The sequence below is a fragment of the Gilbertella persicaria genome (genome assembly GCF_025201335.1).
Source record: "Gilbertella persicaria strain CBS 190.32 chromosome Unknown B0P05scaffold_34, whole genome shotgun sequence".
Lineage (NCBI taxonomy): Eukaryota > Fungi > Mucoromycota > Mucoromycetes > Mucorales > Choanephoraceae > Gilbertella > Gilbertella persicaria.
Genome location: NW_026251995.1, coordinates 222,530 through 248,994, shown reverse-complemented (window position 1 = coordinate 248,994; position 26,465 = coordinate 222,530). Strand labels below are relative to the sequence as shown.

Below are 26,465 nucleotides of genomic sequence, written 5' to 3'. Positions count from 1 at the left end.
ATATCACCATGGTAGTGCCTTATTGCAAAATAAAAATAAAAATAAAAATAATTAACCCTTCATATAAAATCTACTATGCTGCGTATAAAAGACAACACTCTGAACAAATGACCTTCATTGTTTTTTAAAAAATTAAATAGATGTGATAAATGTTGTCTCTTGTACTCCATAAATGATGTTGTAATGCCAAGTTTCTTTTTTTTTTTTGGATTGTTCAATCGCAATGTTAGACCTCTTGTCTTTGATCTACTATCTATCTCTAGAAGATCGCAATCCGAAAAGGCAAGCGAAGATCCCGGAAGGAACACAATAAAAACTTGTTTTGGATGAGTCAAAACTTAAGATGATTGGTGACCTCTGTTGAGAATTGATTTCTAGCTAAATCAATGATGTATGGCGAAGCTCTGCGCAATGGTCTTTTCTTTGACCGATCACGACTCAATGAACAATCATTTAAAGTTCTAAATAACCAAGCCAATGCTGTTGTATGCGTTAGCCAATAAAATAATCATATTCAAATGATGTTGCGTACGTGTATTTCTGGATTGTTGCACAACGACAAACCCTTTCCCCACGTTGCCAAGGTAACTAAGGGAGACAAGGGCGAAAAGCTCATTGACACTTGGCTTACAAGATAGGCTTTTCTGCTGCGGCCTTAAGATACTAATGATACCACGTATGTCCTTTTTTTTTCTTTTGCGCTTGGGCCTATCGGTTTGGATCGACATTTATTTTCTTCCTTGTTTCTTTTCCTCTGCTGCGCAGCATCAGTAATTCTATGTCATCACATCCAAAGTAGAATTTTAAAGTTATCGCTTTGAGTCATTGATATTTTGTTACGTATATCGTCTTGGCTAGAGCACAGAATGACTAAGAACTCAATGAGGTTATTAATACATTATTCTATTCGTTTCTTTATTGCTTAGCCTAAAGGCCAGTTTTTCATGACTTTTTTTTAATTTGTAATTAATTTTTGGGTCACCTTCTTAGCATTACGTTTCCCTTACGCGCCTTATTCTGCTACAATTTTTTTTTATCACGAGTAATATCAAATGAGCATTAAAAAAAGCGTCTTCCTATTCTTTCATGTATGCTGTCTGTTTTTTTTTAGAAAAAAAAAACAGGATAGGATCATGCGAATATGATAATGTATATGCCCAAAGCATATGAATAATGTGAAAAAAGTGGTCTTGTTAAAATGAGTCAAAGCAACGTATTCTTTCTAGAGAATATCCTTTCTATATTTGTCATTGACTATTCAGACTTCAAATGCTGAAAGCACAAAGTGCCACCATTTGTTTCTTTACTACATAGAAGCATCATGTTTGTTTCCATTTGAGTGATTAAGCTCCTTATGAATGTGTGTGTTTGCTTTATCAAATCATTCAAGATAGAGCATTAAAAAAATGTGCCAGCATGAGTTGATTAATAATGCACTGAGAAAAAAGCAGCTATTTGCCCAGATTTCCAAGCAAATCACAAAAAACATAGTTTAGTTTGCCGTGTCTGAATTGAGTTATAGAGTTAGTAGGGTCTAAACTGTATAAATAAATCCTTTTTGTTGCAATATTCTAGGCACAAGAATGAACCTTATGGCCCTTTTTTCTTTGAAGCCTTTTCTCTTGTCTATAGTCAACATATTCAGGTTTATGTATTGCCTAATTTAGCTTTTATTTCTGTACAACCCTTACTAACGGACCCATCGGTAATTTCTCAAACTTTTTACATCTTGAACAGTCTTAAAGTAGCATCATGCAAAGAAAAAATGCCTTGTCATCAGTGATAAAAAATGAACGTGGAGAAAATTCTCTGTTTCCCCAGATGCATCCAGAATAGAGCCTCTGCTAAGAGCTGCATAAAGACGCAGCTATTTTGCTTTGGAATAGTGGCAGCATTTGTAGTTCTTTGCTTTCTGAGTCTATTGATGTAGAACACACAGCAACTCTACTGCTAAAATCTTGAGTATAAAGCTTTGTAAACATGTCTGTCTATTTGTTCAATATTTTGATAGTAAAGTTGCTATGCTTTTCATATTAATAGGCTCAGAAAGCCAAGATCTACAACTTTTATTATTACACCAAAGCAAAATAACTGCGTCTATGCAGAATGGACAGTGAAATTGAATCTGGTTTTAATCTTCGCATATAGCTATCCTGTATGTTTTGTGTCCATTTATCCCCACATCTACATAAGAAAATGCTATCTTACTATGTTCTTTGGCACTCAAAGTAGCATAAGATACTTTTGAAAGCCCATAGGCAGCGCATTTTATATGACATCTAGAGCAAAAATGCTCAAAACACAACTTAAATGCACCATTCTTTGATAGACCATTGCTCGACAACCAGACTATCAAAACAGTCCTTTTTTCATTTAAAACATGGTCTTTCGAACCAAGAAATTGAATGGTATTATTTGTTTGGCTGTTGGATAAGTCCATTTTTTGTCCCATGGGGGGATCACGGAGGTTTATAAAGATGAAATAAAGTTCCTCCAATTTTTTTTAGAATGACCCAATGTGAGTCCGATCCAACCGAAATCAGATAAGACAAACTCTAGGTGCTTCAAATAAAAAGAAAGCAAGTTTACTAAGATGAAAAAGGCGACTTAATTTGATCATTACCTTCAAATTTGCGTTCAAATTTTATTATACACTGTCGATGATAGAAAAAAAAAGCTCTTTTCAGTAGATGTTGATTACAAAATAAATACCTGTTTATACACCATTAAGCCGATTGGCGATTTTCATCATTCTTGCATTTATTAGCCTAGTGAAGACTTTACAGTCTGTATTTATCAGCGTGATTGGTCTCCAATTTCCTAGGTCTGATAAGTCCCCCCTTTTTTTGGTAGCAGTACAACACACGCGTGCTGTCATGATCTTGGAAACTTTCCTAGCTTGATAGCATCATTGTAGACTTGTGTTATGATATCCCGACAGCTTGGTTGGTTAACAATGATATTGAGTATCTCATATGGGATGCCATCTAGCTCTGGACTACATTTACGTGGGCTTCTTTGTGTACCTAGTATGATGTCTTCATAGTAAGCCTCTTCAATTAAGCTGTCACTCTCTTCTTTAGACACGACTTTGATAATTTGGTTCGTCATAGGTTCTAAACTGTTTATGTCAACTCTCTCTTCTATACACAACTTGGAGTAGAACGTTTAGGCAGCTTCTAGCTTGGAGTTATTGTCTGTACATTCATCACTAGTGGCTGGGTGTTTCAAAATGCTTATTATCTTTTTCTTTTGTCGCCGCTTGATAGTGTTTTTGATGTAGGATAGGGGCTTTTCGTTGTTTTCGATCCATCTCTGATCGGCTCTGAGTTTATCTGTATTGCTTTTCTCTTCCTGTAATCTGGTGATTTGGCTCTGGACTGGAGGTAGTGGCGCATTCAAACATACAGGGTCTTGACTATAGAGTCGTAGCAACTTGTTTCGTTTTCTATTCAGTTCTTTCGATTTCTTTTCTCTCCACTGGTTATGATGACGGCAGAAGTTGGCTGTTACTTTTTTAACCATGTTTCTGATCGAATCCCACTTGTCTTGTGCTGGTATTGCCGGTCTAACTTGTGTTGTATATATTTGTCAAGTTCGCTTTTCACTTTGTTAGTGTATCTTTCATTTTAAGCAAGATAAGGGTTGTCTCTCCATATGCCTTTCCTATTGTTCTGTAGCTCAATAGTCAGAATTTTCTTTAGTGTTGCATGATCTGTGTATTTGTCACTCAAGAATTCCACCTTACCATCTGACATTTGTTTGAAAGTGTTGAGTCCGGCAAATATGTAATTTATGGTTGATGAAGATACCTTGTCGCTTCGCTTTTGGATGCAAGTATAGGCATATTGCTCGCCTTGTTGATTTATGCAGTCTTTCATATGCCCCTTGATGAATTCGATCAGTTGTTAAGGGTTGGCTTTTGTTCTTGTAGAGTGTTTACTTGCGCTATCAAAACTAAAATTAAAATCACCAGCCATGATCAGGTCAGGAATCATATCTGGTGTCTTGAGTAGTAGCTCGACTGTTGCTCTAAAAAGATTGTTTCTCTCGGTCACCTGTTCAGTTTTTAGACCTGATTGTGCATATAGGTTCATGATGTATAAAGGCGGAATAGAGTTGTCAACAGTTGTTAGCTTAGCTAGGATCATTCTTCCATCTTTAGATACTTTGATTTCTTCTAAATTTAAAGCATTATTGAAGTTGATTATTGAGCGATGTTTTGTCCAAATTGCTTGGTGATAGTTGAACTTGAATTTCATGTTGTTTATGGCTTCTTCAGAGGTGAGGGTTGGTATATTGGTTTCTTGACATAGTAGCATATTCCGTTTCTTGGTCTTTAGTAAAACAATAAAATTGTCTGTGGTTTGTTGGTTATTGTTCATATGTAAGTTTCTGCAGTTTACAGAGCCTATTTTAATGTATAAGTGTTTGTATGTATTCATTTTGTTTTTTCTAAGCCCCCCCAATTATTAGTCCAGCTCATTCATTTTCTCCCCACCATTGTCAGGAAAAGGAGAAGACGTTTGAGTGACAATTTCACTTTCAACGTTTTTACTGAGTCTTTTTGTATTTGGAGTCAAAGATTTACTTGTTTCAGGAGAGAGAGCGTCTTACAAGTTACGCTTAATTGTCCTGTTTAGTTTACTTTTCTCTTTAATAGTCGAGCTGAATGAGTGTCTGCGGGTGATAATATCATCTAGCTTTTTGGTTTGGTGACTTCTGGAGCTTCTTGGTGTAGAAACTGACTTGATGGTAACAGCTCCCTTCATAGGGTGACTTGGTTCGCTGGCACATCTACTTATCATTACGCTTCTGTTCTCCAAATCTACTACTTCTTCCATAACAGTCGCTTCACTTTCTACTGCCTGCGGCTTTGGATCATTCTTGAGTAGTTCGAGCAAATGGATCTCTCGTCTAATTCCTGCAGTATTGTTACTTTTAAAGCCAGCTGTCATATCTGACTCCTCTTCAGGTCTAGACTTTCCACTTTTGGACATTCCTCCTGTTTTGTTTATTTTGGGGTCACAATTCCAAGGTGCCGTAGGGCATTTGGCTTGCAAGTAATTAGGACTCTTGCAGTGGATGCATGGCTCTCTGGCTCTTTTGGGGCAGTCAAATTTGATGTGTTCGCCCGTATGACAGTCAGTGCAAATAGGCTTCATTTGAGACCAAACAATGTTCAGTAATACTCCTGGAAAACCTACAAGTTCCACTTGAGGAGTGAGCTCAGCTGCATACGTTGCTTCTTTTAGTTTATCCCCATTAAGTGTAGCAAAACCGCGACCAGTGAACCAATCGGAGTCAGCGCACTTGGAGATACTAATGTTCAAAACATCGCTAAAGCGTTCAAAGGTATTGATCAATGCTGTCTTCAATACTTCTTCCATGCCCAAAAATTGAACACAATCGATTACAGTGGAGTTTCGTTCTTTAGATTCCACAGAAGTTGAATAGGCGTTGAGAGGTTTGAAACTACCATTCTCAACATTTGGTGACACTTCAAAGATATGTCGTTTTTGAGCTTTAAGAGCGTCTTTAAAGGACTGAGAGAATAATTGATTGCCTGGATTATGACTAGAATCTAACGTTGAACCGCCTTGTAGGGAGGTCCTACGGCTATCACTCTGATAATTAAGCGAAATAGCTATGAAGAATTGTCAAACTCAAGATTTCCACGGTTAATACCCTTTAGTCAAAAGCCATTTTTGATCAAATTTTACATGTCGCTTTTTTTGATCCAAATCAACTCCAAAAGTATCATGGCTGCTAGCAAACACAGCCGGTAGGTGTCTAGAGCATTTATACGTGTATAAACAGGCTTAATGCTGTCTTTATTTGCCTGAGAAAAAAAAGGTAAGCCTTCACTGTTGAAGTAATTTTTTGACTGTTATCTCAGTCATATAAATAAATTATATAATACTTAAACGCTTGTTCGAATAAGTAACTTATTAGAAAGAAATTTTATTCCACTAAATCAAAGAAAAGGAATGTTTGCTCATGAAAAATGTCAATACATCAAAAAACTTTATGGTTCATGATATCTGAAAGGTGGCACAAACTACCATAAATTTACATTGTCAATTTAATTACATACTTTTTTTATAGTGAAGGATGCGCCCAACTTAAAACGTACAATTTCATTTATATGATCTAACGAGAAAAACCCTGAAAGTCAATTTATATTTATGCACCTAGTTCAAAGCGTTTGTTTCTTGTTGCGAAATTTTAGACATCAAAATAAGTGTGGCACTGCGGCATTTGTGATATTTGCATCCCGACGAAAGCTACTGCCGCAGCTACCGCGACATAAAATATATTTAAAGCAAAAGGCAAGTCTTACGTGATAGCTCTTTATTTCCTTTTCTTTTTTTCTCTTTCTTTATTCATGGTCTCTGAAACCACCTCTTTCAGCTCTGTTTTACACCAATTACTGGCACCACCTTCCAAAGGAAAAGGAAAAGCAAAGCAGCAGCCAACTGATATTTTGTCTTTTCATGAAAACAAAAAAAACTGGTCTCAATCAGTAGAAGACTTTTGCAACTTTGTTAAAAAGTGCCAAAACAAAGAAAAAGAACTTCCTGAAGTTTCTTTCGGTAAACATATCGAATTTCATGTTCCAAAACGCTCTTTTGTAAAACCTCGCGTCAACCAAGTGCAAAATGCGACAATAGAACCGACAGCCATCAATCATGTTCCCGAAAAACAAGTCACTGCTGTTTATGATCGAAATTGGTTATTGCAGTAAGTTATGCAGCTGTTCAATGCAATGATTTATTCAATTTATTAGACAATCGCGTAATTATATATCCAACAATCCGCATGTCAATCTGAATGAACGACAACTGTGCACAGATATTTTTACAATTATTCGATCTGGAGATAGCGACGACGATATTCAACAGACACTCGTTGATTTGTTAGGATTTGAATCACTTGAGTTCATCATAGAATTGATTACAAACCGTACTACCATTGTACATAATATTATTCGTATGTCAGATTATGATGATCAAGTAAAAAACAAACAAACAATACCAACTGAAGCTCGAAGACCAGTTTATGGAGCCCAATTTATTGTTCAATCTGAAAAAGAATTAAAAGAAGAAAAAAGACTTCGAAAGGAACAAAGGAAGGCCATGAAAGCACAGAGTAGAGTAGAAGGTAATGTTGTTCATGATAATACATGTTGCTTATGGTGAATCTAGATGACGCCAATGCGGTTTCCATGAGCATTTTAGGCTTTGATGGTGAGGATTTACGACAAGCAAGAGAAGAAGCTCTTTTAAACGCGAGCCAGACACCTTTGTTTAGTTCAAACTACAAATCAAAAGCAGGCCCGGTTTATCCTCATGTTTATCAAGCTGCACAGTCAGGTGGTACTTTGTCACTCTTCGGTTCTCGGTTTGCATTACCTGCCGGTACTGTGCGTGAAGATTACAATGATTATGAAGAGACAACTATTCCTGTTCCTAAAGTAGCACCTGTTCGCACTGGAGAAAGAAGAGTCCCTATTTCTGAGATGGATAGTTTAGCAAGGGGAGCTTTTAAGGTAAAATAATAGTAATACCAAGAGTTGGATTGACAAGAATTAGGCTTATGAAACACTCAATCGAGTTCAATCCATTGTTTATCCCATTGCTTATGAAACAAATGAAAACATGCTTGTTTGTGCCCCTACTGGTGCTGTAAGTAACTTGCTTTGTTTATCTAGCTGCTCATTTTTTCTAAATTGTAGGGTAAAACAGATGTTGCCATGTTGACTGTACTCCGCTGTCTATCACAACATTGCAGCTCTCCTCCCCGTAAAGGAACCACTGAGATTGATTTTACGATCGCCAAAAATGATTTCAAGATCGTCTATGTAGCCCCTATGAAAGCATTAGCCGCAGAAGTGGTTGAAAAGATGAGTAAAAGACTCAAGTTTTTAGATATTAGTGTGCGTGAATTGACAGGTGATATGCAATTGACAAAGGCAGAGATTACAGCTACTCAATTCATTGTCACTACACCTGAAAAATGGGATGTCATTACCAGAAAGGGTACTGGTGATGTAGAACTAACACAGGTAAGGTATTCCAACAGAACAAAGCAAAATGCTGATTGCTTTTGTGCTATAGAAAGTGAAATTATTGATTATTGATGAAGTTCATTTGTTACATGAAGATCGTGGTGCTGTTATTGAGAGTATTATTGCAAGAACACTTCGTCAAGTGGAATCCAGTCAATCTTTAATTCGTATTGTTGGTTTATCTGCTACTTTACCCAATTATGTTGATGTTGCCGCATTTTTGAGGTAAACGTGGTGAATCAAGCTTTTTTTTATTCACTCCTTTGAACAGAGTCAACCCTTATCAAGGTCTCTTTTATTTTGACAATGGTTTTAGACCTGTTCCCCTTGAACAACACTTTTTAGGTATCAAGGGCAAACCAAATTCTACTCCCTCCAATGAAAGAATGAATCGTGCTTGCTTTGATAAAGTATCTGAACTTGTCAAAGACGGTCATCAAGTCATGGTCTTTGTTCATGCAAGAAAAGAAACCGTCAAGACAGCACAAGCCCTGAGAGAAGAAGTGGCCAACGAATCCATGGATGGTAAGTAACCAGAGCATTTTTCTGTCACTTACTCATGTCTATTGTTTGTAGCTTATTTTGATTGTGTTGACTCGCCTAAATACACTCAATTCAAGCGAGAAGTAGCCAAATCACGTAACAAGGAATTAAAAGAATTATTCCAATATGGCTTTGGTATCCACCATGCTGGTATGCTCCGATCTGACCGTACCTTGACTGAGAAGATGTTCCAGGAAGGTGCCATTAAAGTTCTCTGTTGTACTGCGACTTTAGCTTGGGGTGTCAACTTGCCTGCTTATGCTGTTGTGATTAAAGGTACTCAAGTCTATGACTCGACCAAAGGTAGTTTTGTTGATCTGTCTATTCTGGATGTACTCCAAATCTTTGGTCGTGCTGGTCGTCCTCAATATGAATCTCATGGTGTTGGTTATATTTTGACTACACACGATCGTTTGTCCCATTACATCTCTGCTATCACACAACAGCATCCCATTGAATCCAAGTTTATTGAAAACATTGTCGACAACCTGAACGCTGAAATTGCTTTGGGAACAGTAACCAATGTGGATGAAGCTGTTACTTGGCTTAGTTACACTTATCTTTATGTTCGTATGAAAAAGAATCCTATGATTTATGGCATGGATCATTCAGAACCTCTCAATGATCCCTTACTTGGTCGCAAACGACATGAAATTATTACTACGGCTGCACGTAAACTAGCCCAATGCCAAATGATTATTTTCGATGAAAACACCGGATACTTGCTACCCAAAGACCTTGGCCGTATTGCTTCCAACTTTTATATCAAGCATACTAGTATTGAAATTGTGAATACCATGATGAAGCCTCGCATGACTGAAGCAGATGTGTTGTCTATGATGAGTATGAGCTCGGAATTTGATCAAATTAAGTCTCGAGAAAACGAACACCAAGAACTGAAAAAGTTATTGGAGAATGCATGCGCGTGTGATATTAGAGTAAGTTCATCTATTTGACTTTACGTTATCTCACAACAGCTATCATTTTAGGGTGGTACCGAAGACACACATGGAAAAGTGAACATCTTACTTCAAGCCTATGTATCTAATGCTTTTATTGAAGACTTTGCTCTTGTCTCTGATTGTGCTTATGTAGCTCAAAATTCAGGTCGTATTGCCAGAGCTTTGTTTGAGATTGCTTTGAATAGAAATTGGGGACCTACAGCATCCGTTTTACTTCAAATCAATAAGGCTATTGAGAAGCGCATGTGGACATTCCAACATCCCCTACGACAGATGCCATTGCCATCTGACATCATTAACAAATTAGAAAGCAGAACGCATGAAGTCTCTATCGAAGAAATGCGTGATATGGATCCTAATGAACTGGGAGACCTTGTTCGTCACCAACGTATGGGCATGACTATCTCCAAATGTGTGGATGAATTTCCCATGCTTTTGCTTGATGCTCGCATCGCACCTATTACACGCAACGTCTTGAATGTTGAACTAACAGTGACGCCTGACTTTATTTGGAATGATCGACTTCATGGCAGTGTAGAACCTTGGTATATTTGGGCTGAAGATTCCGAAAATGTTGAGATCTATTATTCGGAATACTTTTTATTGTACAAGAAGCAGTTTGGTGAGCCTATTAAGATTGTATTCACTGTGCCCTTAGTGGAACCTCTTCCTTCCCAAATCTATATCCGTGCTGTTTCGGATCGTTGGTTAGGTGCTGAAACAGTCTTGCCCGTTTCGTTTCAACATTTGATTCTACCTCAACTTTACCCTCCTCATACCGATTTATTGGATCTCCAACCTTTGCCTATAACTGCTTTGAAGAATGAGGTTCTTGAGGAGATTTGTGCAAAGCGATTTACACATTTCAACCCTGTGCAAACGCAAATCTTTCATACATTATACAACACAACACACAATGCGTTGGTAGGTGCTCCCACAGGTTCCGGTAAGACAGTGGCTGCCGAGCTTGTCATGTGGGCCGCTTTTAGAGACAGACCTGGATCTAAAGTGGTTTACATTGCCCCCATGAAAGCTTTGGTCAAGGAGAGAGTCGCCGATTGGAACAAGCGCTTGACAGGACCTATGAACAAGAAATTGGTTGAGTTGACAGGTGATGTTACTCCAGATCTTAAGACTATTGAGTCTGCCGATATTATTATTACTACACCTGAAAAATGGGATGGTATCAGTCGTAGTTGGCAAAAGCGTAGTTATGTACGTGATGTGTCTTGTGTGATTATTGATGAAATCCATTTACTTGGTGGTGACCGTGGTCCTATTTTGGAAGTAATTGTATCTCGTATGAACTATATTGGTTCACAATTGGATCAGAAAGTACGCATCGTTGGTCTCTCCACTGCCTTAGCGAATGCTATTGATCTAGCCAACTGGTTAGGCATTGATAAAGTGGGTCTTTTCAATTTTAGACATTCGGTTCGTCCTGTTCCTTTGGAAATATACATTGATGGCTTCCCTGGCAAGCATTATTGTCCTCGTATGGCTACCATGAACAAGCCTACTTATGCTGCCATTAAGACACACTCTCCTACTCAGCCTGTCATTGTGTTTGTTTCTTCTCGTCGACAAACCCGCTTAACTGCTCAAGATTTAATTGCTTATTGTGGTATGGAAGATAATCCACGTCAGTGGTTACATATGGACGATACTGAACTAGAGATGCTTTTGAACTCTGTACATGATGAATCCCTTCGTATGTCTCTCGCCTTTGGTATTGGTCTTCATCATGCTGGTCTAAAAGAAAGTGACCGAAAGATAGTGGAAGAACTCTACTTGAATCTCAAGATTCAAATTTTGATTGCCACTAGTACACTTGCTTGGGGTGTCAATCTACCTGCTCATTTGGTTGTCATTAAGGGCACTGAATTCTACAACTACAAGGAACGTCGTTATGTTGATTTCCCTATCACTGATGTACTCCAAATGATGGGTCGTGCTGGTCGTCCTCAATTTGACAACACAGGTATCTCTCGTGTGTTTGTTCAGGACAGTAAAAAGAACTTTTTCAAAAAGTTTTTGCATGAACCTTTCCCAGTTGAATCTAGCCTTCACAAGTTTCTGGATGACCACATTAATGCCGAAATTGTGGGCGGTACTATCAAGAGCAAACAAGATGCTTTGGATTACTTGACTTGGACTTATTTCTACAGACGTTTGCAACAAAATCCTACTTACTATGGACTGGATGACATGACACAAAAGGGTATTGATACTTTTCTGTCGGGCACAATCAATGATGTCTGTGCTCGTTTAGAAAAAGCAGGTTGTGTTGAGATTGTGGATGATTTTGAACTGCATCCTTTGATCTCTGCTCGTATTGCCTCATACTACTATCTTCATCCTCATACTGTTCGTCATTTTCGTGGCCATTTAGACAAGGAGTCCCAAATTGATGATGTCTTAGACGCACTTGGTAATGTACCTGAATATGAAGAATTGCCAGCTCGTTGTCAAGAAGATGTATTAAACAAGGAAATTGAAAGTCGTGTTCCTTATGAGGTTAAAGGCACACCAAACTATATCAGTCCTCATGTCAAGGCAAACGTGTTAGTACAAGCTCATATTACTCGTTTAGAACTGCCTAGTTCAGATTACATTACAGATCAGATCACTGTCTTAGATTCTGCTATTCGTTTCTCTCAAGCCATGATTGATGTAGTTGCTGATAACGGTTATTTGAATACGAGTTTGACCATCATGAACATGCTTCAGTGTATCAAGCAAGCACGCTGGCACACTGAATCCAATTTGTTGACATTACCATACATTCAAACGAGAATGCTACAAGATATTCGGCACAAGAACAAGCCTATCAAGTCTGTTGCTGACCTTTTGAGACTTCAAGATAACCAAGTCAAGCAAGTCTTTTTAAATGTTCGAGGCCTTGATGAAGAAAAGATTGAAAAGGTAAGTTTCTTTTTTTAGGCTGAGTTTATCGACTAACATCTTGTTACCTAGATTCAACAAGTGATAAACCGCATGCCATCCATGAAAGTAAAGGCTGAAATTGATACAAAGAAATCCTATCTGATTCCAGATACAGAATACAAGATTTCTATTCAGCTGAATCGCATTCAAAGAGGTGACAAGAAGAAGGCCCATGATGGTCGAGTCTATGCCCCACTGTTCCCCAAACCTCAATATGAATCTTGGTGGATTGTTCTTGGTAACACAGTTAACGATGAGTTGCTTGCTTTGAAACGTGTCAGTATGCGAAATGGCCCAAATGAAACTTTGTTGAACAAGACGAGTACTACCATCTCTTTTGAAACACCAGAGCACCTTGGTAAACACAACTATACACTCTATGTTGTGAGTGATGGTTACCTTGGTTTAGACCAAAAGATTGACCTTCCTTTTGAGACTAGAATGGATTTAGATTCTTAATAAATGACTAAATGCATTTCATTATACTTAAGGTTCGCCACCTGTACAACTTGCATGTAGATTTTTTTCAGGCGTCTACATAAACATTCATTATTGAAACAAGGTTTATTCAAATATTGAAGCTTTTGTAAAACGTAGTACGTTAAGTTATGTATTTACCCGAAATAAAAATTAGTCCAATTTTTTGTCATTCAAATTCAACATGATCCAAGAGCCCTTTATTTATCTTTAATGACTCATGTTTTTTGGGGGAAGATACAGTGTTTTTTTTTTTTTTTTTTTTTACAATTGCTTTTATTCGTTTACAATACGATCATAGATTATTTTACATGTAATAGAGTAGCTACAATACTGTGACATAGAAATTATACAAAAAAGAAAAAGGTTCATAAAAATGGCCAAAAAGTAAAGAAAAAAAAGGGGAGTGGAATGAATGTGTAGAGTAATATGAAAAAAGTTATTACGATTTAGAAACTAAAGAGTAAGAAAAGGGGGAAAATGACAGAAGTTGGTCTGAAAGAGGGGGTATTTGGTTGGACACTTTACGCGCCGGCATCCTTCTTCGCTGCAAAGACCAAAAGGTCAATTACACGATTAGAATAGCCGTATTCATTGTCGTACCAGCTGACTAGCTTGGCAAAATTATCGTTCAGTGAAATACCCGCAGACGCATCGAAAATGGAACTTGCAGGATGGCCAACAAAGTCAGTACTTACAACCGCATCTTCTGTGTATTCCAGGATACCCTTAAGATTCGTCTCAGACGCTTTTTTGATAGCTTCCTTGATCTTTTCATAAGACGCGCCCTAAATAGATAAAGTATTAGTCGTGTTTCACAAGTAAGAACAATAAAAACTCTATTTTAATCTCTTACCTTTTCAAGTCGCACAGTTAGGTCTACAACAGAAACATCAGGAGTAGGCACTCTGAACGCCATACCAGTCAACTTTCCATTGAGATCAGGGATTACTTTACCGACCGCCTTAGCAGCACCAGTGGAAGAGGGAATAATGTTCGCACCCGCACCACGACCACCTCTCCAGTCTTTGTTCGAGGGACCATCGACCGTTTTTTGAGTCGCCGTAGTAGCATGGACAGTTGTCATTAAGCCTTCTAGAATACCAAATTCATCGTGGATAACCTTGGCAAGCGGAGCAAGACAGTTCGTAGTACACGAGGCATTAGAGATAACAGTAAGATCAGAAGAATACTTGTCTAGGTTGACACCACAAACAAACATGGGCGCATCTGCCGATGGGGCCGAAATGATAACCTTTTTCGCCCCACCTTTAAGGTGAGCAGAGGCAGCTTCCTTGGTAGTAAAGACACCGGTGGACTCAACGACATAATCGGCACCGTTTTTACCCCAGGGAATTTGAGAAGGATCCCTTTCAGAATAAACCGCAATAGGATTTCCGTTCACAACCAGTTTGCCATCCTTAGCTTCGACCGTACCTTGGAATCGGCCATGAGTCGAATCATACTTGAACATATAGACCTAAGAGAAAGAGAATAAGTATTTATGACTATGAAACACATTTGCCAAACTTACCATATATTCAAGATCAATGAAGGGGTCATTAATAGCAACAACCTTAACTTCAGGATTGTTGAGAGAAGCACGCAAGACAATACGGCCAATACGACCGAAACTATTACAGAGTCACTCTAAGCTCCTCCCTTCCTCCTTTTCTCCCCGAACTTACCCATTAATACCAGCGTTGATAGTCATTTTTGATAGAATTGTTTAGAATTGAGATTGAGATAAAAAAAAAAAGTAGAAGAGTAGATTTTTTTTGAGAGTCGTAAAAAGTTTATAGATTTTTTTGGGTCGTTAAATGTGTTTTTTCAATAAGTTCGTTATAAAGAAAAAGAAGATCGTAAAAAAAAAGAAAAAAAAGAGGTCGTTAAAAAAAAAGGTCGTTAGAAAAAAAGCGCTTGTAGATTGTTTTGCTGTTGTTTTTTTTTCTTTTCGTTAAGAAAGAGAAAAAAAAATAAAGAGTTGGTTATGAAGTTCAATCGAGTTCACAAAGACAGAGGATTTATATACCTTTTCAAATGGCTCTGTCTGGGACCTAATTGTAATATGTTACGCCTTTCCCCCTTTTGTTTGGACTTAAAACATTTCCTAAATAATCTCGCGTTTCGCCACAAAACAACTCTCGCTTTAAAATGATCACGCGTTTAATATTGAGTGTACTAACTGCTAAGAACGATAGTATGCTTTTAATAGCAACTACAGATAGTGTTCTGTAACGAACTTTTGGATTTCAATATGATCTTCTTCTGTAGCTTCAGTCAAACAAAATAGACTTTATTGTCTATTGTTGTGTTATTGTCTATTGTTGCGTTATTGTCTATTGTTGCGTAACAAGCCCTATTTTTTTTTTTTTTTTTTTTTTTTTTTTTTGGGCGTAACCAACTCAGAAGGTAAGATGACCATTTCTCGACATTTTCCAACTCATTCAGAGTGAGGATATCATTCGACACGTGTAGAAATTAGTAATAGAGATTTCGTGCCTGATTAAGAATGGCATATTCAAGTAAAACAAATATCCTCTTGACTTTCATTCATATTTGCAGCTCTCCTTATGCAATTTGCTAAAATAAACAAAGACACTTTATAAACGCAATCAATCGCTGAAAAGTATTTCTTCCTCAAGTTTCTTTTCAACGCATTTACACAAAAGTTGAGTGGGCGGAGTCTTCTGCCCCTAAAGAAACCAACTTTAGTGATTATGCACTCTGTGATCAAGTGAATGGTGTATTTCTTGTACTCTCTTTTAGTAATTAGAAGCCCTTCATACTGATATTTCCCGCATATTTCCCCTTCACAAACTAATTGGTCTTTCTCGACGTCTTGTTTCTGAGCAAGACATGTCAATTTTGGCTGAGGTAAAAATAGCATTACAAAATCATCATTATGCCGAAAAAGTAGTTTGCCTTGGAAACAATATTCATGATAAAACACTATTCAAACGAACAGCTAATAGTACACTTGTATCATTTACTGTTTATAAGAGGGCACTTAAGGTAAACAACAAACGCGTTGTTAAATAAATTTTGGCTAGTTTTTTACTAACTTCTACACGTGTCGAATGATATCCTCACTCTGAATGAGTTGGAAAATGTCGAGAAATGGTCATCTTACCTTCTGAGTTGGTTACGCCCAAAAAAAAAAAAAAAAAAAAAAAAAATAGGGCTTGTTACGCAACAATAGACAATAACGCAACAATAGACAATAACACAACAATAGACAATAAAGTCTATTTTGTTTGACTGAAGCTACAGAAGAAGATCATATTGAAATCCAAAAGTTCGTTACAGAACGCTCTCTATCTGCTAAGAAAATATATATAAAAAAAGTAGGCGGAAACAGAAAATACAGGTCATGCGCACATAGTACATCCATACACCTTACTGCTGATTGTTACATATATGTACATATGTAAAACTTTCTTTATTGTTTCAAAGGAATACAGGTGGTCGGTTGATCTTGTTTCGCTGTAACCGTAATACAAGCCAATCTATGGCATCTTCAACTCCATTCCTAAATTATATTAATGAATAACAACTTGGTTTGTTGATTATTTACCCTTCTAGAGCGCTGACAGGTAATACTCGAGAATCACGCGCACCCAGTTTCATGGCAATCTTGTTGAACACTTCTTTTATTTCTTCTACCTTTAAGGCTCCCGAGACATCCTGTTTATTGGCAACCATCAAGATAGGTACACCTTCGACAGCATCATTGGTAATCATCTTTTCTTTGGTATGCATAAGTTGGTTGTCATTTAATTAGTTGTTATTACCAAAAGTGTCTCTACACTCATCTAAGCGAACAGGGTTTGTTGAATCTACAACAAATACAATGGCGTGGCATTCTGAGTAATATCTTTCCCAGATTGACTGTAAATCTTTCTGTCCTCCCAAATCCCAAAAATTGATTTTCGATGACTTTATATTTACTTTACCGACTACAACATATGTTCTTAGCAACTTTCTTCTTTATGCGTTCTCTATTGCTTACTGTTTAAACCCACTGTAGGCGCAATTTTATCTGGATCTAGACCAGCTATTCCCATATAAATTGATTTTATGCGTTCTAATAACGTCTAGTTGAGATGGCGGTTTAGAATCACTTTTTATGTTTTGAGCAAACTCGACTTACTGTTTTTCCTGCATTATCAAGTCCAATAATTAATACGTAATACTCTTCTTTCCTTGTAAGGTGATGATAGAGTCCGCTTAGCAAAGTATACATAGTATTATTCTGAAAAAACAAATAAAAAGAGAAGTGGTTACAACGTTGGCGATACAGAAATGCATAGTCACAGACTGAGTATGTATTTATCACCAGAGACCAGTTCCTCGATACTGTTATGCATGACAAAATAAACAATTTTAGGCGTTATGTATTGTATATCAATTGGGCGTATAAACATAGAACTGTGCCTAGATCAGAACATAACAAATACTTCATTCTTACGAAAATATCGATTGTGAGCAGTTTGTACAATGGAGAAGTTGTGGTTCTGATGATTGACATTATGCAAATCTTCTTCATATACTTTTTGAGTCAGCAATGCCATTATATATTTGTTAGAAAGAAAAACTACTAGCTATATAAATATCTTTACATTAAAAGACACTGCGTAAACGGCCCGGCTATGGTATATGTTTGCTGTTTACTATTCTCAGTGACATTTAGAGTCATTGCTAGTTCTTTGGAACGATAAGTTTGAGTATCTTCTTTGGAAATCACAAATAAGTAGCTATACTAAATAAGTCTAACAGCCATTTAAAGCACTAGACAGAATGATTTGTTGCGTAATAAAATAAGTCTTCAATACCTGTAGATAAATGTTAAAGGTGTATCAACGCAAGAACAGTCAATTGAAGGCACAAAGGCAGCTATCAACGAGTAGTCAAGAATTTCTGTTAATATAAGGACACTCTTACAGCCTCAAATTGGCTTACACGGCCTTAGTATATATTACTTGCGAAAGGGACAATGTATTACAGAAGAGTATGATCTCCTTCAAGTCAATTATGCATCTGGAACTCACTCACTGTGACGCGTTTATTGTGTTTTTATTTTTTGTTTTATTTTATTTTATTTTTTTTTACAATGCATCTGTTTCTTTTTCGCGTTTAAACACTCTTATGAACACTTTTAGTGCACTAGCTGATCCAAACGAACCTATTGAACCTACTGATATTGAAGTAAGTATGCTCTTATCCCTGTCTTTTACTGAGCTTTCTCTCCTTTTCTTGTAGTTTTTTACTTTCACTGGCTTGGTTCCCGACGCCAAAGTTGCAGTTCAGAAAAGTTCTTTTGAGATAGAAAAATATCCAGCCACTGTCTCTTTACTGGCCTGTTCAAACCAACATGGAAACTTTGTAGCAGCAACCAACACAGGCTTTTTATTTGGCAACACCAAAGCTTTAAGAAAGACTTTTTATAACACTGAAAAAGGTGCTACTTCTACACTTGAAGAAGATAAAGTCTCTGTTTCTCTTGATAGACCAGTTCAACAAGTCAGATATTCAGCCAATGAAGACCAAATATTGATTGCAACAGCAGGAGGACAATTGTTAGTGTATTCAGTACATGATGTCCAAACAAATGCAAGTTGATTATTAGAGAATGAGCCATAAACTAACGTATGTTTTGTAGAAGGAACACGTCAAACCAATCCATACTTACAACCTGGGCAAAGAAATCATTGATTTAAGGCCTAATCCAGAAGCATTGCCCAACTTGACAGCCATCTTATTTAAGGATCAACGCTGTCAAATCATGGACACCACAACAGGACAAACACAATGTGACATACCACTTGATAATGTCACTGCTATTTGTTGGTCACCCAAAGGCAAACAAATTGTGTGTGGTAAAACAGATGGTAGCCTTCAGCACTTTGATATACAGGGCACTAGCAAAGATGCTTTGTCTATTCCAAAGCCTTTAGCTGCAGGTCATGGAGATGAACAAGAAAACAGATATGTACAGGATGTATTATGGATTGAAAACCACATTTTTCTCGTCTTATACGCTCGTCCTCGACACCAAGAAGAAGAGGATTATGTCAATGATGGCTATATTATCAACAGAAAGCCAACAACAGGCAGTGCAGGTCCTGAATACATTCGTCTTGCAGAAGTCACGCCTATTTTCAGCACAGAAGGTCGTGGTAATCATTTCTATATGGAGATTGTCCGCGGCCTTGGTAGAGAAATCAAGCATTTGGTGATCATTGCTAATGCTGCCACTGCGGAATTATCCGTTGTTGGTGAGACACAAGATGGTGTCTGGTCAACATGGCAATTGCCTGAAAATGGATTAGCAAACCTTCCTTTGTCTGAAGAAACATCAATGGACACATATCCTCTTGGTTTAGCTTTGGATTTAACAGCGGATGAAAAGTTGCCTCCTGTGGATCCCAGTGAGAACGAGACGGGTGTTGATCCTGTACCTATTCTCTATTATCTTAATGATGAAGGCCATATGGGTGCTCATCATTGCTATAATGTTGAGCTTGCCCGTAGAGGTGGATCATATAAATCAGAAAACCAACCTTCCAACACAACAACAACTACTACTATTACATCATCAGCGCCCGTTTCTGCCTTTGGTACATCTGCTTTTGGTTCTGCTATGGAATCAAAGAGCACTGGTGGCTCATTCGCAGATCTTTTGTCTGGTAAAGCAGCAGCACCACCTGCTACTACTACAGCAGGTGGGTTTGGCTCTATTGGTGGAGGAGGTCTTCCTTCCTTTTCAAATTTAGGTTCAGTACCAAAAATATCATCTGGATTTGCCAATGCATCTTCATTCAGCACGCCTGCTAAACCTTCTTTTGGAGCTACTACAGGCTTTGGTTCAACAACAACTACTACTACTACTACTGCCAATAACAAGCCTGCTTCTGCGTTTATTGCACCTCAAAAACAAGAAGCAACAGAGAAAAAGCTTTCTTTCTTTGGATCTACTTCTACTAGTGAAACCAAACCTGTTTTCGGATCCTCTACAGACACCAAACCTTCTCTTTTTGGATCTACTGCTGCTAATGAAACCAAACCTGCTTTTGGATCTACATCAACACTCGGTGGATTTGGTTCTTTGGCTAAAAATACTGTGCCTGGGGCTACATCGTTTGGATCACCTTCTTCTCTTGGTTCTGGTGCCAGTTTTGGATCATTGGCAAAGAACACTGTACCTGGAGCTACAACACCTAAACCTTTTGGATCATCCTCATTTGGTAGTAGCTCATTTAGCTTTGGTGCTTCACCATCATCTCCTGCTGCTGTTACTACTACTACTACTACTACTACTACTACTACTTCTATTACTAAAGCTACACCATCTACTGTTGCTGCTGCTACAATAACAACTAAAACTACTACTTCACCGTCTCCTACTACTTCTCCACCAGCTCTTGCTGTTACTAAAGCTACACCAGCTCCTGCTACTCCTACTACTACTACTACCACCGCCGCCACCGCCACCACCACTAGTGCTACTACAAAACCATCTACTACAACACCTTCTACTCCTACCACTAAACCCACATCTGAAGCACCTAGTAAAGACACCGAAAAAGATTCTACAAGCACAACAAAGCCAGAACCTACAGCAAAGGAAGGCATGGCAAAAGAATATGAATCTTTATATATCATTGTCAATCAAGAGTTAGAAAAGGTATATATATATACATATATATAGGATATTCATGGTTTTTGTAGTTGAAACAATATGCTGAAAAAGCTTCTGTGGTTATCAATGCCAATACTAGCTCGTTTGGACCAAAGACAAAAGAGAATTTAGCATCAGAAGGATCCTGGTGTTTGACTGACTGTGCTCAATTGGGTTCTATCTCAAAAGAACTCTTGACAGATGCTCAAAAGATAGAAGAGGAACTCAATCAAACTGAAAATACACTGCAAGACCTTGTCTTGAGCTGTAAAAAATGTAAGTAAAATGAGTTGCTTTTATCTCCTTTGAACTCATCCATCAACATAGCCATGGACAAGAAGGAAGATGTTGCTTATTTACTGAAAAAGGATGTGGATCATCATGTTGTTGATATTATGGACAACCGAGAATTAGACGTAGAAGCCAAGTCTAATTTGAAATCACTCACAAGTAAAGCAGACGTGTTTGGTGGTGCATTGGATGATTTAGAGTACAAGTTTCAAGAAAACAAGAGAAGAAACAAGATTCGCAATGATCATCAATCAGGGTAAGCTGTTTCTTTCATGCTATAGTAAGCTTATGTTCTTCTTAGTGAACTCTCTTTGTATTCTTTACACCGCGCTGTCAGAGATATTGAACGAGACATGATTTGCAAGAGCAAAGAGGTTGCTGAACTAGAAGAAAACTTTGCTCATTTCAAATTAAATGACAGTAGAAGAAGAGCAAAGCGTGTTGCTTTTACCTGCGATGATCTAAGCGATACTGAAGATGAACAAGAGCCCCAAATTACTGAAGCGTCTATTCAACATACAACCAGATACCTTCGTCGCTATAACTTCTTGGACTGTGTCTGTGAAGAAACGAGCAAGCGAATGCCTATTGAAACCACCATAACTCAGTAAATAAACAGTTTATTTTACATTTTGTCATATTTTATAAGTTTATTGAACCATCATATCCTACAGACTCTAGTTAGCTTTCATCATGTTACTCGGTGTGGGTTACCTGATCCATAGCAGAAGATTGCTCATTAACAGGCTGAGAAGAAGTTTCATTAGGGTTTCCTCCCCACTTGATTGTGTATCTGAAGCAAAATAAGTATAAGCAATAAAGGATACCAAACTTACCTTGTCACCTTGGGTTTATCAGCCAAGATGTTTCTTTGCAATTTATCGACAATCACTTGTTCAGGGGGATTTTCGCGTAATGCTTCATCCTTGTATTCATTGTTGACATAATAACCAACACGGACAAATTCTTGATCCTTGTAAAGACAGCTCAACAAAACAACAGTGACCTCCAACAAGTCTTTCTTTGGTAAAAGTTCAATTTTAGGAGCATCTGCCTATGACAATCATCGTCAGTCAAAATGATACACATGCTCTGAATACATACAGCAAAAATGAATTTATTGACACCCACAGGAACAGGACCCACCATGATAGAATCAAGCACTTGGTCATATTCTGAACTTTCAGCAGCACCAACATAGATCATTCGCCATTCGAGGTCTATTTTAACAACACTCAGTCTAACAGTTTAAAAAAAAAAACGAAAAAAGTTACCATCTTCAAGAGGAGAGTTGCATTCAAAAGTGATTTCAAATTGAAAAGGGTTTGTAAAACTAGTAGGGTTATCCAAGACTTGAATATTTAAAAGGTTAACAAGAGCCATGGTTGTATAATAATAGTAATAATAGTAATAATAATAATAATAATAATCGTAATCAAGGAGAAAAGAAAAAAGAAAAAAAAAGAGAACGCGTCGTATAAACGCGTTCCTACATAGCAAAAAGTCGGACATAATGTCCGGCTCGGATCTGTAGTCAAGGAGCGTCGTTAGTTTTTTTAGAGCATCACACCAAAGAGAGTCCGAAGGTTTTGAAGGGACAGACGATGATACACACAACGACCCTTCTTTCTGTGCACCTTATTCAACCATGAAGTTCAGTGCTGGTAATGATACATACAGATAGGATGGATGAATGGATGGATGAACTCATCTTTGTGTATAGACGTCAGTTCTTCTCGCCGCAAGAGCAGAAAGGCTCACTTTACCGCCACCTCCGATGTTCGTCGTACCATCATGAGTGCTCCTCTCTCCAAGGAACTCCGTGAAAAGCACAGCGTTCGTTCTATCCCTGTTCGCAAGGACGACGAAGTTATGGTTGTCCGTGGTACCTACAAGGGTCGTGAAGGTAAGATCGTCCAAGTCTACCGTAAGAAGTGGGTTATCCACATTGACCGTGTCTCTCGCGAGAAGGTTAACGGTGCCACTGCTCCCATTGGCATCTCTCCCTCCAAGGTTGTTGTCACCAAACTCAAGTTGGATAAGTCTCGTGTTGCCATTCTTGAACGTAAGGGTAAGAAGGACGCCATGAAGCAAGTAAGTATAAAAGAATCGATTTTATATGCGTGTACTGACATTGTTTTAGTAAACTGGCTACTCTTTTCCCCCTCCACTTTTTGTAAAGCGTCAATAAACAAAAATCTCAAAACATATGCCATTGTCTCTCTTTTTTTTTCTCTCTCTCTTTTTCTCTGTTTTTTTTGTGGATTAGTGAGAGACACAGTAGTCTACATACACCATGGTTTCTTACACAGAAGAGTAGTCATAGCAGCATGAACAGTCAAGGGGACATGATACATTGATTCGAAATAAAAACTAGCCCAATTTTTTTTTTTTTTTTTTTTTTGTTATTCGAACTTAGCAACAAAGGTATCCTAATCCAAGAACCCTTTAAGTGACAAGATAACTATTATTCATGTACCTCATACTCTGCTTAAGTATTTTATTTTTGCTTGTTTATTCAACACTGACTTTTTTTAAGTAAGTGTAGTACTATATATTGTTCATCAATGATGTTTATATCCACTCTAACAATGCAAAAAAGAAAAGAGAAGAAGGGTGCTTTTGTTTGCTACACAAACCTATGCTTTATTTTTGTAACAAGTCACTTTATTTATTTACTTTCCTTTTCTCCTTCTTTTATTCTTATGCTTCAAAAAAGACTGTTTCATGTATCCAAAAAATGGTATAAGCATTTGACGCCATTTACTTGTATCAAACACCCTGAATTTAAGCGTAATCCTGCTTTTTCAAAAGTAAATATATATATGTAGCACTTGTGTTGTTGATATAAATAACTTAGATTTCAAGTAAAGACGTTGATTATTTTAAATCCATTTTAAGCAGCAATAACATAATTCATGATACAAATCCTGAAAGCCTTGATATTGTATCTTATAATACAGACTGGTTTAATCTTTACAGAGGTGCTTCTTCGTAAGTGCAATCTATATATATATATATAAATTTCCCATGCGTTAATTTGGATTAGACTATGTTTATTCCCAACATCAACAGAACAAGTCAGTCAGATTCTACGTTATTGTAATCAACACCAATTGGCTGTTGTTCCTCAAGGAGGTAATACGGGTGTCAGTGGTGGTGCAGTGCCTGTGTTTGATGAAATCATTGTCAATACATCCAAAATGAACCAAATTCGACATTTCGATCCTGTGTCTGGTGCAGTGGTGGTAGATGCAGGTGTTGTATTGGAGAATTTAGATCAGTTTCTGGAGACAAAAGGATACACGGTGCCCTTGGATTTAGGCGCTAAGGGATCATGTCAGTTGGGAGGTAATGTGAGCACCAATGCTGGTGGATTAAGGTTGATGCGGTTTGGTAATTTGCACGGTAATGTGCTTGGTCTTGAAGTTGTAAGTAGAGCATCATGATGGAATGTTACTGATAATGAAAGGTGTTACCGGACGGTACCATTCTGGAAAAACTGTCCATGTTACGTAAAGACAATACAGGATATGATCTGAAGCAATTGTTTATTGGTGCAGAAGGTACATTAGGTTTAGTCACAGGCGTATCTTTATTGATTCCCCGACGCCCAAAGGTAACAAGAAGGTGGGGGTGGACAGTATGCTCATCAGAGTTTGATAGGCTGTGAATCTTGCTTTAGTAGGTGTGGATTCATTTGAAGCAATCCAAAAAGCTTATGTCATGGCCAAAGAAGATTTATCTGAAATCCTTTCAGGTAAGTCAAAAAAAAGAGAAACTGTTTATATTAACATAGATAAACAGCTTTTGAATTCTGGGATCATGATTCAGTAGGTGTGGTCAAGCAAGAAATGATGCAGGATACAAATTACCCTATTGAAGGAAAATATCCATTTTATGCACTATTGGAAACTCAGGGAAGTAAACAAGATCATGATCAAGAGGTATCCTTTTTTTTTTTTTTTTTTTTTTTTTGTTAACTCGTATATTAAATTAAACAAAACATAGAAACTAGATGGATATATTCAACGTTTAATGGAAGAAGGCATTGCTCATGATGGTGTGATGGCTCAAGATGCTAAGCAAATTCAAGCTCTTTGGTCTTGGAGAGAAAAGATTCCCGAGTCTATCAATAAGGCAGGTACAGCCATGACTTATGATGTGTCAATGGAAGTCCCTTTACTTTACAAGATGGTGGAAGATGCCAAAACATATTTTGGTAGTAAAGGAGAGTTGGGTCCAGACAAAGTGTATTCGAATCTATTGGGATTTGGACATGTTGGTGATGGCGTAAGTTGAACTTGATTCTATCTAAGCTTTTAATACATGGATAGAATCTGCATATCATGGCCAACTTAAACAGGTTTGATCAAGGTGCACAAGAAGCAATGGATAAATTTGTGTTTAATTGGGCGAGTAAGTTAGATATTTAAACTGATCATGATCCTCATTCTATATAGTGAAGCATCATGGATCCATCACAGCTGAACATGGTGTTGGTGTAGCCAAAGTAAACTATATGGCTCAAGCCAAATCACCTGTTCAGTTGCACTTGATGCGTATGATTAAAAAAGTCATGGATCCCAATGGCATCATGAATCCGTATAAAGTAGTGCCTGAATAAATTATTTTATAAATATAGATTATTGACATACGCATTTTGCCTTTGTCTTCATCTTTGTCTCTTGATAGTCTAATGCTAGTTTGGCTGCTTGATAAAATAGTTCTTGAACACCTTGATCTAGTTTAGCTGAACATTCCATATATGCCTTGGCCCCAATTGTCTTGGCTATCGCTAAGCCCTAAAGAGAGAGAGAGAGAGATGCGTAAATCATTTGTCATATGTGTATTTACTTACTTGTTTGTATTCCACTGGTCCTTGAGAGATTTTTTCCAATTCTTCCAATGTTCTTTCATCTTGTCTTAAGTCTAGTTTACATCCTACTAACACAATAGGTATTTCAGGGCAAAATGTCTCTAATTCTCTAATCCACTGTACATAATGAGCCATGGCTATTTTGATTGACTTTACCTTTTCTTGGACATTATCTAATGAATCAGGTGCATCAATTGCAAAGCATAAAAGTAAAACATGTGCATTAGGATAGTAAAGTGGGCGTAGACGATCATAATCTGCTTGACCTATATATACTTGTGAGTATTTGCATATCTCTGTAGTCTAGATACCTTCTGTATCCCATAGACCTAGTGATATTGACTCCCTATCCACTTGCATAGGTTCAGCATGACCTCCATGAATGGCAGGTATATAATGCTATTGACATGTTAATGCTTACTACGGATATTGAATTTGATTACTCTTGGAAATCCATGATTTGCAAATACAGATATTAAAGATGTCTTGCCACAGCCTTTATCCCCAACAATCACTAGTTTGATACGCTTTGTACAAGTAGAATTCATTAACATGAAAAAGAAAAGTAAAAGAGATTTCCCTTTTTATAAGAAAAAAAATAGTCTCATAAAAATC

At 37.5% G+C, this 26,465-nt stretch overlaps 10 protein-coding genes across 10 annotated transcripts; 5 read left to right on the top strand and 5 right to left on the bottom strand.

Annotated features, from left to right (window-relative positions):
• Positions 1–5,027: 5,027 nt before the first annotated feature.
• On the bottom strand, positions 5,028–5,387 carry B0P05DRAFT_446978 (uncharacterized protein; the record flags this gene model as incomplete). The annotated part of the gene is made up of 1 exon (XM_051573822.1): positions 5,028–5,387. A coding segment is annotated over one exon (360 nt), but the record flags the coding sequence as incomplete, so codon positions are not given.
• A 974-nt stretch (positions 5,388–6,361) lies between these two features.
• B0P05DRAFT_639487 (Sec63 Brl domain-containing protein) lies at positions 6,362–13,154 on the top strand. Its single transcript, XM_051583717.1, has 10 exons — positions 6,362–6,744; positions 6,791–7,164; positions 7,209–7,552; positions 7,596–7,688; positions 7,739–8,068; positions 8,121–8,296; positions 8,343–8,596; positions 8,648–9,552; positions 9,604–12,501; positions 12,553–13,154. The coding sequence occupies exons 1-10, from the start codon at positions 6,389–6,391 to the stop codon at positions 12,979–12,981; spliced, it is 6,159 nt and encodes a 2,052-aa protein (XP_051432585.1). The 5' UTR covers positions 6,362–6,388; the 3' UTR covers positions 12,982–13,154.
• Positions 13,155–13,252: 98 nt separating this feature from the next.
• B0P05DRAFT_551624 (glyceraldehyde-3-phosphate dehydrogenase 2) lies at positions 13,253–15,053 on the bottom strand. Its single transcript, XM_051579386.1, has 4 exons — positions 14,688–15,053; positions 14,534–14,633; positions 13,856–14,479; positions 13,253–13,787 (listed from the first exon to the last, which is right to left on the bottom strand). The coding sequence occupies exons 1-4, from the start codon at positions 14,711–14,713 to the stop codon at positions 13,524–13,526; spliced, it is 1,014 nt and encodes a 337-aa protein (XP_051432584.1). The 5' UTR covers positions 14,714–15,053; the 3' UTR covers positions 13,253–13,523.
• Positions 15,054–16,152: 1,099 nt separating this feature from the next.
• B0P05DRAFT_551613 (ADP-ribosylation factor family-domain-containing protein) lies at positions 16,153–17,279 on the bottom strand. The gene is made up of 6 exons (XM_051579385.1): positions 17,153–17,279; positions 17,012–17,096; positions 16,794–16,958; positions 16,577–16,748; positions 16,348–16,531; positions 16,153–16,297 (listed from the first exon to the last, which is right to left on the bottom strand). The coding sequence occupies exons 1-5, from the start codon at positions 17,243–17,245 to the stop codon at positions 16,450–16,452; spliced, it is 597 nt and encodes a 198-aa protein (XP_051432583.1). The 5' UTR covers positions 17,246–17,279; the 3' UTR covers positions 16,153–16,297; positions 16,348–16,449.
• B0P05DRAFT_551608 (uncharacterized protein) lies at positions 17,280–17,997 on the top strand (the record flags this gene model as incomplete). Its single annotated transcript, XM_051579384.1, has 4 exons — positions 17,280–17,551; positions 17,622–17,756; positions 17,835–17,895; positions 17,962–17,997. A coding segment is annotated over exon 1 (186 nt), but the record flags the coding sequence as incomplete, so codon positions are not given.
• A 123-nt stretch (positions 17,998–18,120) lies between these two features.
• Positions 18,121–21,588, top strand: B0P05DRAFT_551606 (uncharacterized protein). Its single transcript, XM_051579383.1, has 6 exons — positions 18,121–18,207; positions 18,262–18,612; positions 18,662–20,686; positions 20,731–20,956; positions 21,008–21,227; positions 21,273–21,588. The coding sequence occupies exons 1-6, from the start codon at positions 18,148–18,150 to the stop codon at positions 21,580–21,582; spliced, it is 3,192 nt and encodes a 1,063-aa protein (XP_051432581.1). The 5' UTR covers positions 18,121–18,147; the 3' UTR covers positions 21,583–21,588.
• On the bottom strand, positions 21,589–22,439 carry B0P05DRAFT_551603 (histone chaperone). Its single transcript, XM_051579382.1, has 5 exons — positions 22,246–22,439; positions 22,076–22,191; positions 21,808–22,025; positions 21,686–21,764; positions 21,589–21,639 (listed from the first exon to the last, which is right to left on the bottom strand). Exons 1-5 carry the CDS (start codon positions 22,352–22,354, stop codon positions 21,622–21,624), a joined length of 540 nt encoding a protein of 179 aa, XP_051432580.1. The 5' UTR covers positions 22,355–22,439; the 3' UTR covers positions 21,589–21,621.
• Positions 22,440–22,828: 389 nt separating this feature from the next.
• On the top strand, positions 22,829–23,281 carry B0P05DRAFT_551600 (translation protein SH3-like domain-containing protein; the record flags this gene model as incomplete). The annotated part of the gene is made up of 2 exons (XM_051579381.1): positions 22,829–23,069; positions 23,115–23,281. A coding segment is annotated over exon 1 (226 nt), but the record flags the coding sequence as incomplete, so codon positions are not given.
• Positions 23,282–23,676: 395 nt separating this feature from the next.
• B0P05DRAFT_474925 (uncharacterized protein) lies at positions 23,677–25,598 on the top strand (the record flags this gene model as incomplete). The annotated part of the gene is made up of 9 exons (XM_051574811.1): positions 23,677–23,784; positions 23,832–23,965; positions 24,021–24,402; positions 24,444–24,590; positions 24,638–24,731; positions 24,779–24,918; positions 24,983–25,264; positions 25,309–25,390; positions 25,435–25,598. The coding sequence occupies 9 exons, from the start codon at positions 23,677–23,679 to the stop codon at positions 25,596–25,598; spliced, it is 1,533 nt and encodes a 510-aa protein (XP_051432578.1).
• Positions 25,599–25,617: 19 nt separating this feature from the next.
• B0P05DRAFT_474862 (P-loop containing nucleoside triphosphate hydrolase protein) lies at positions 25,618–26,398 on the bottom strand (the record flags this gene model as incomplete). The annotated part of the gene is made up of 5 exons (XM_051574808.1): positions 25,618–25,776; positions 25,833–25,967; positions 26,007–26,116; positions 26,162–26,249; positions 26,294–26,398. The coding sequence occupies 5 exons, from the start codon at positions 26,396–26,398 to the stop codon at positions 25,618–25,620; spliced, it is 597 nt and encodes a 198-aa protein (XP_051432577.1).
• Positions 26,399–26,465: the final 67 nt, after the last annotated feature.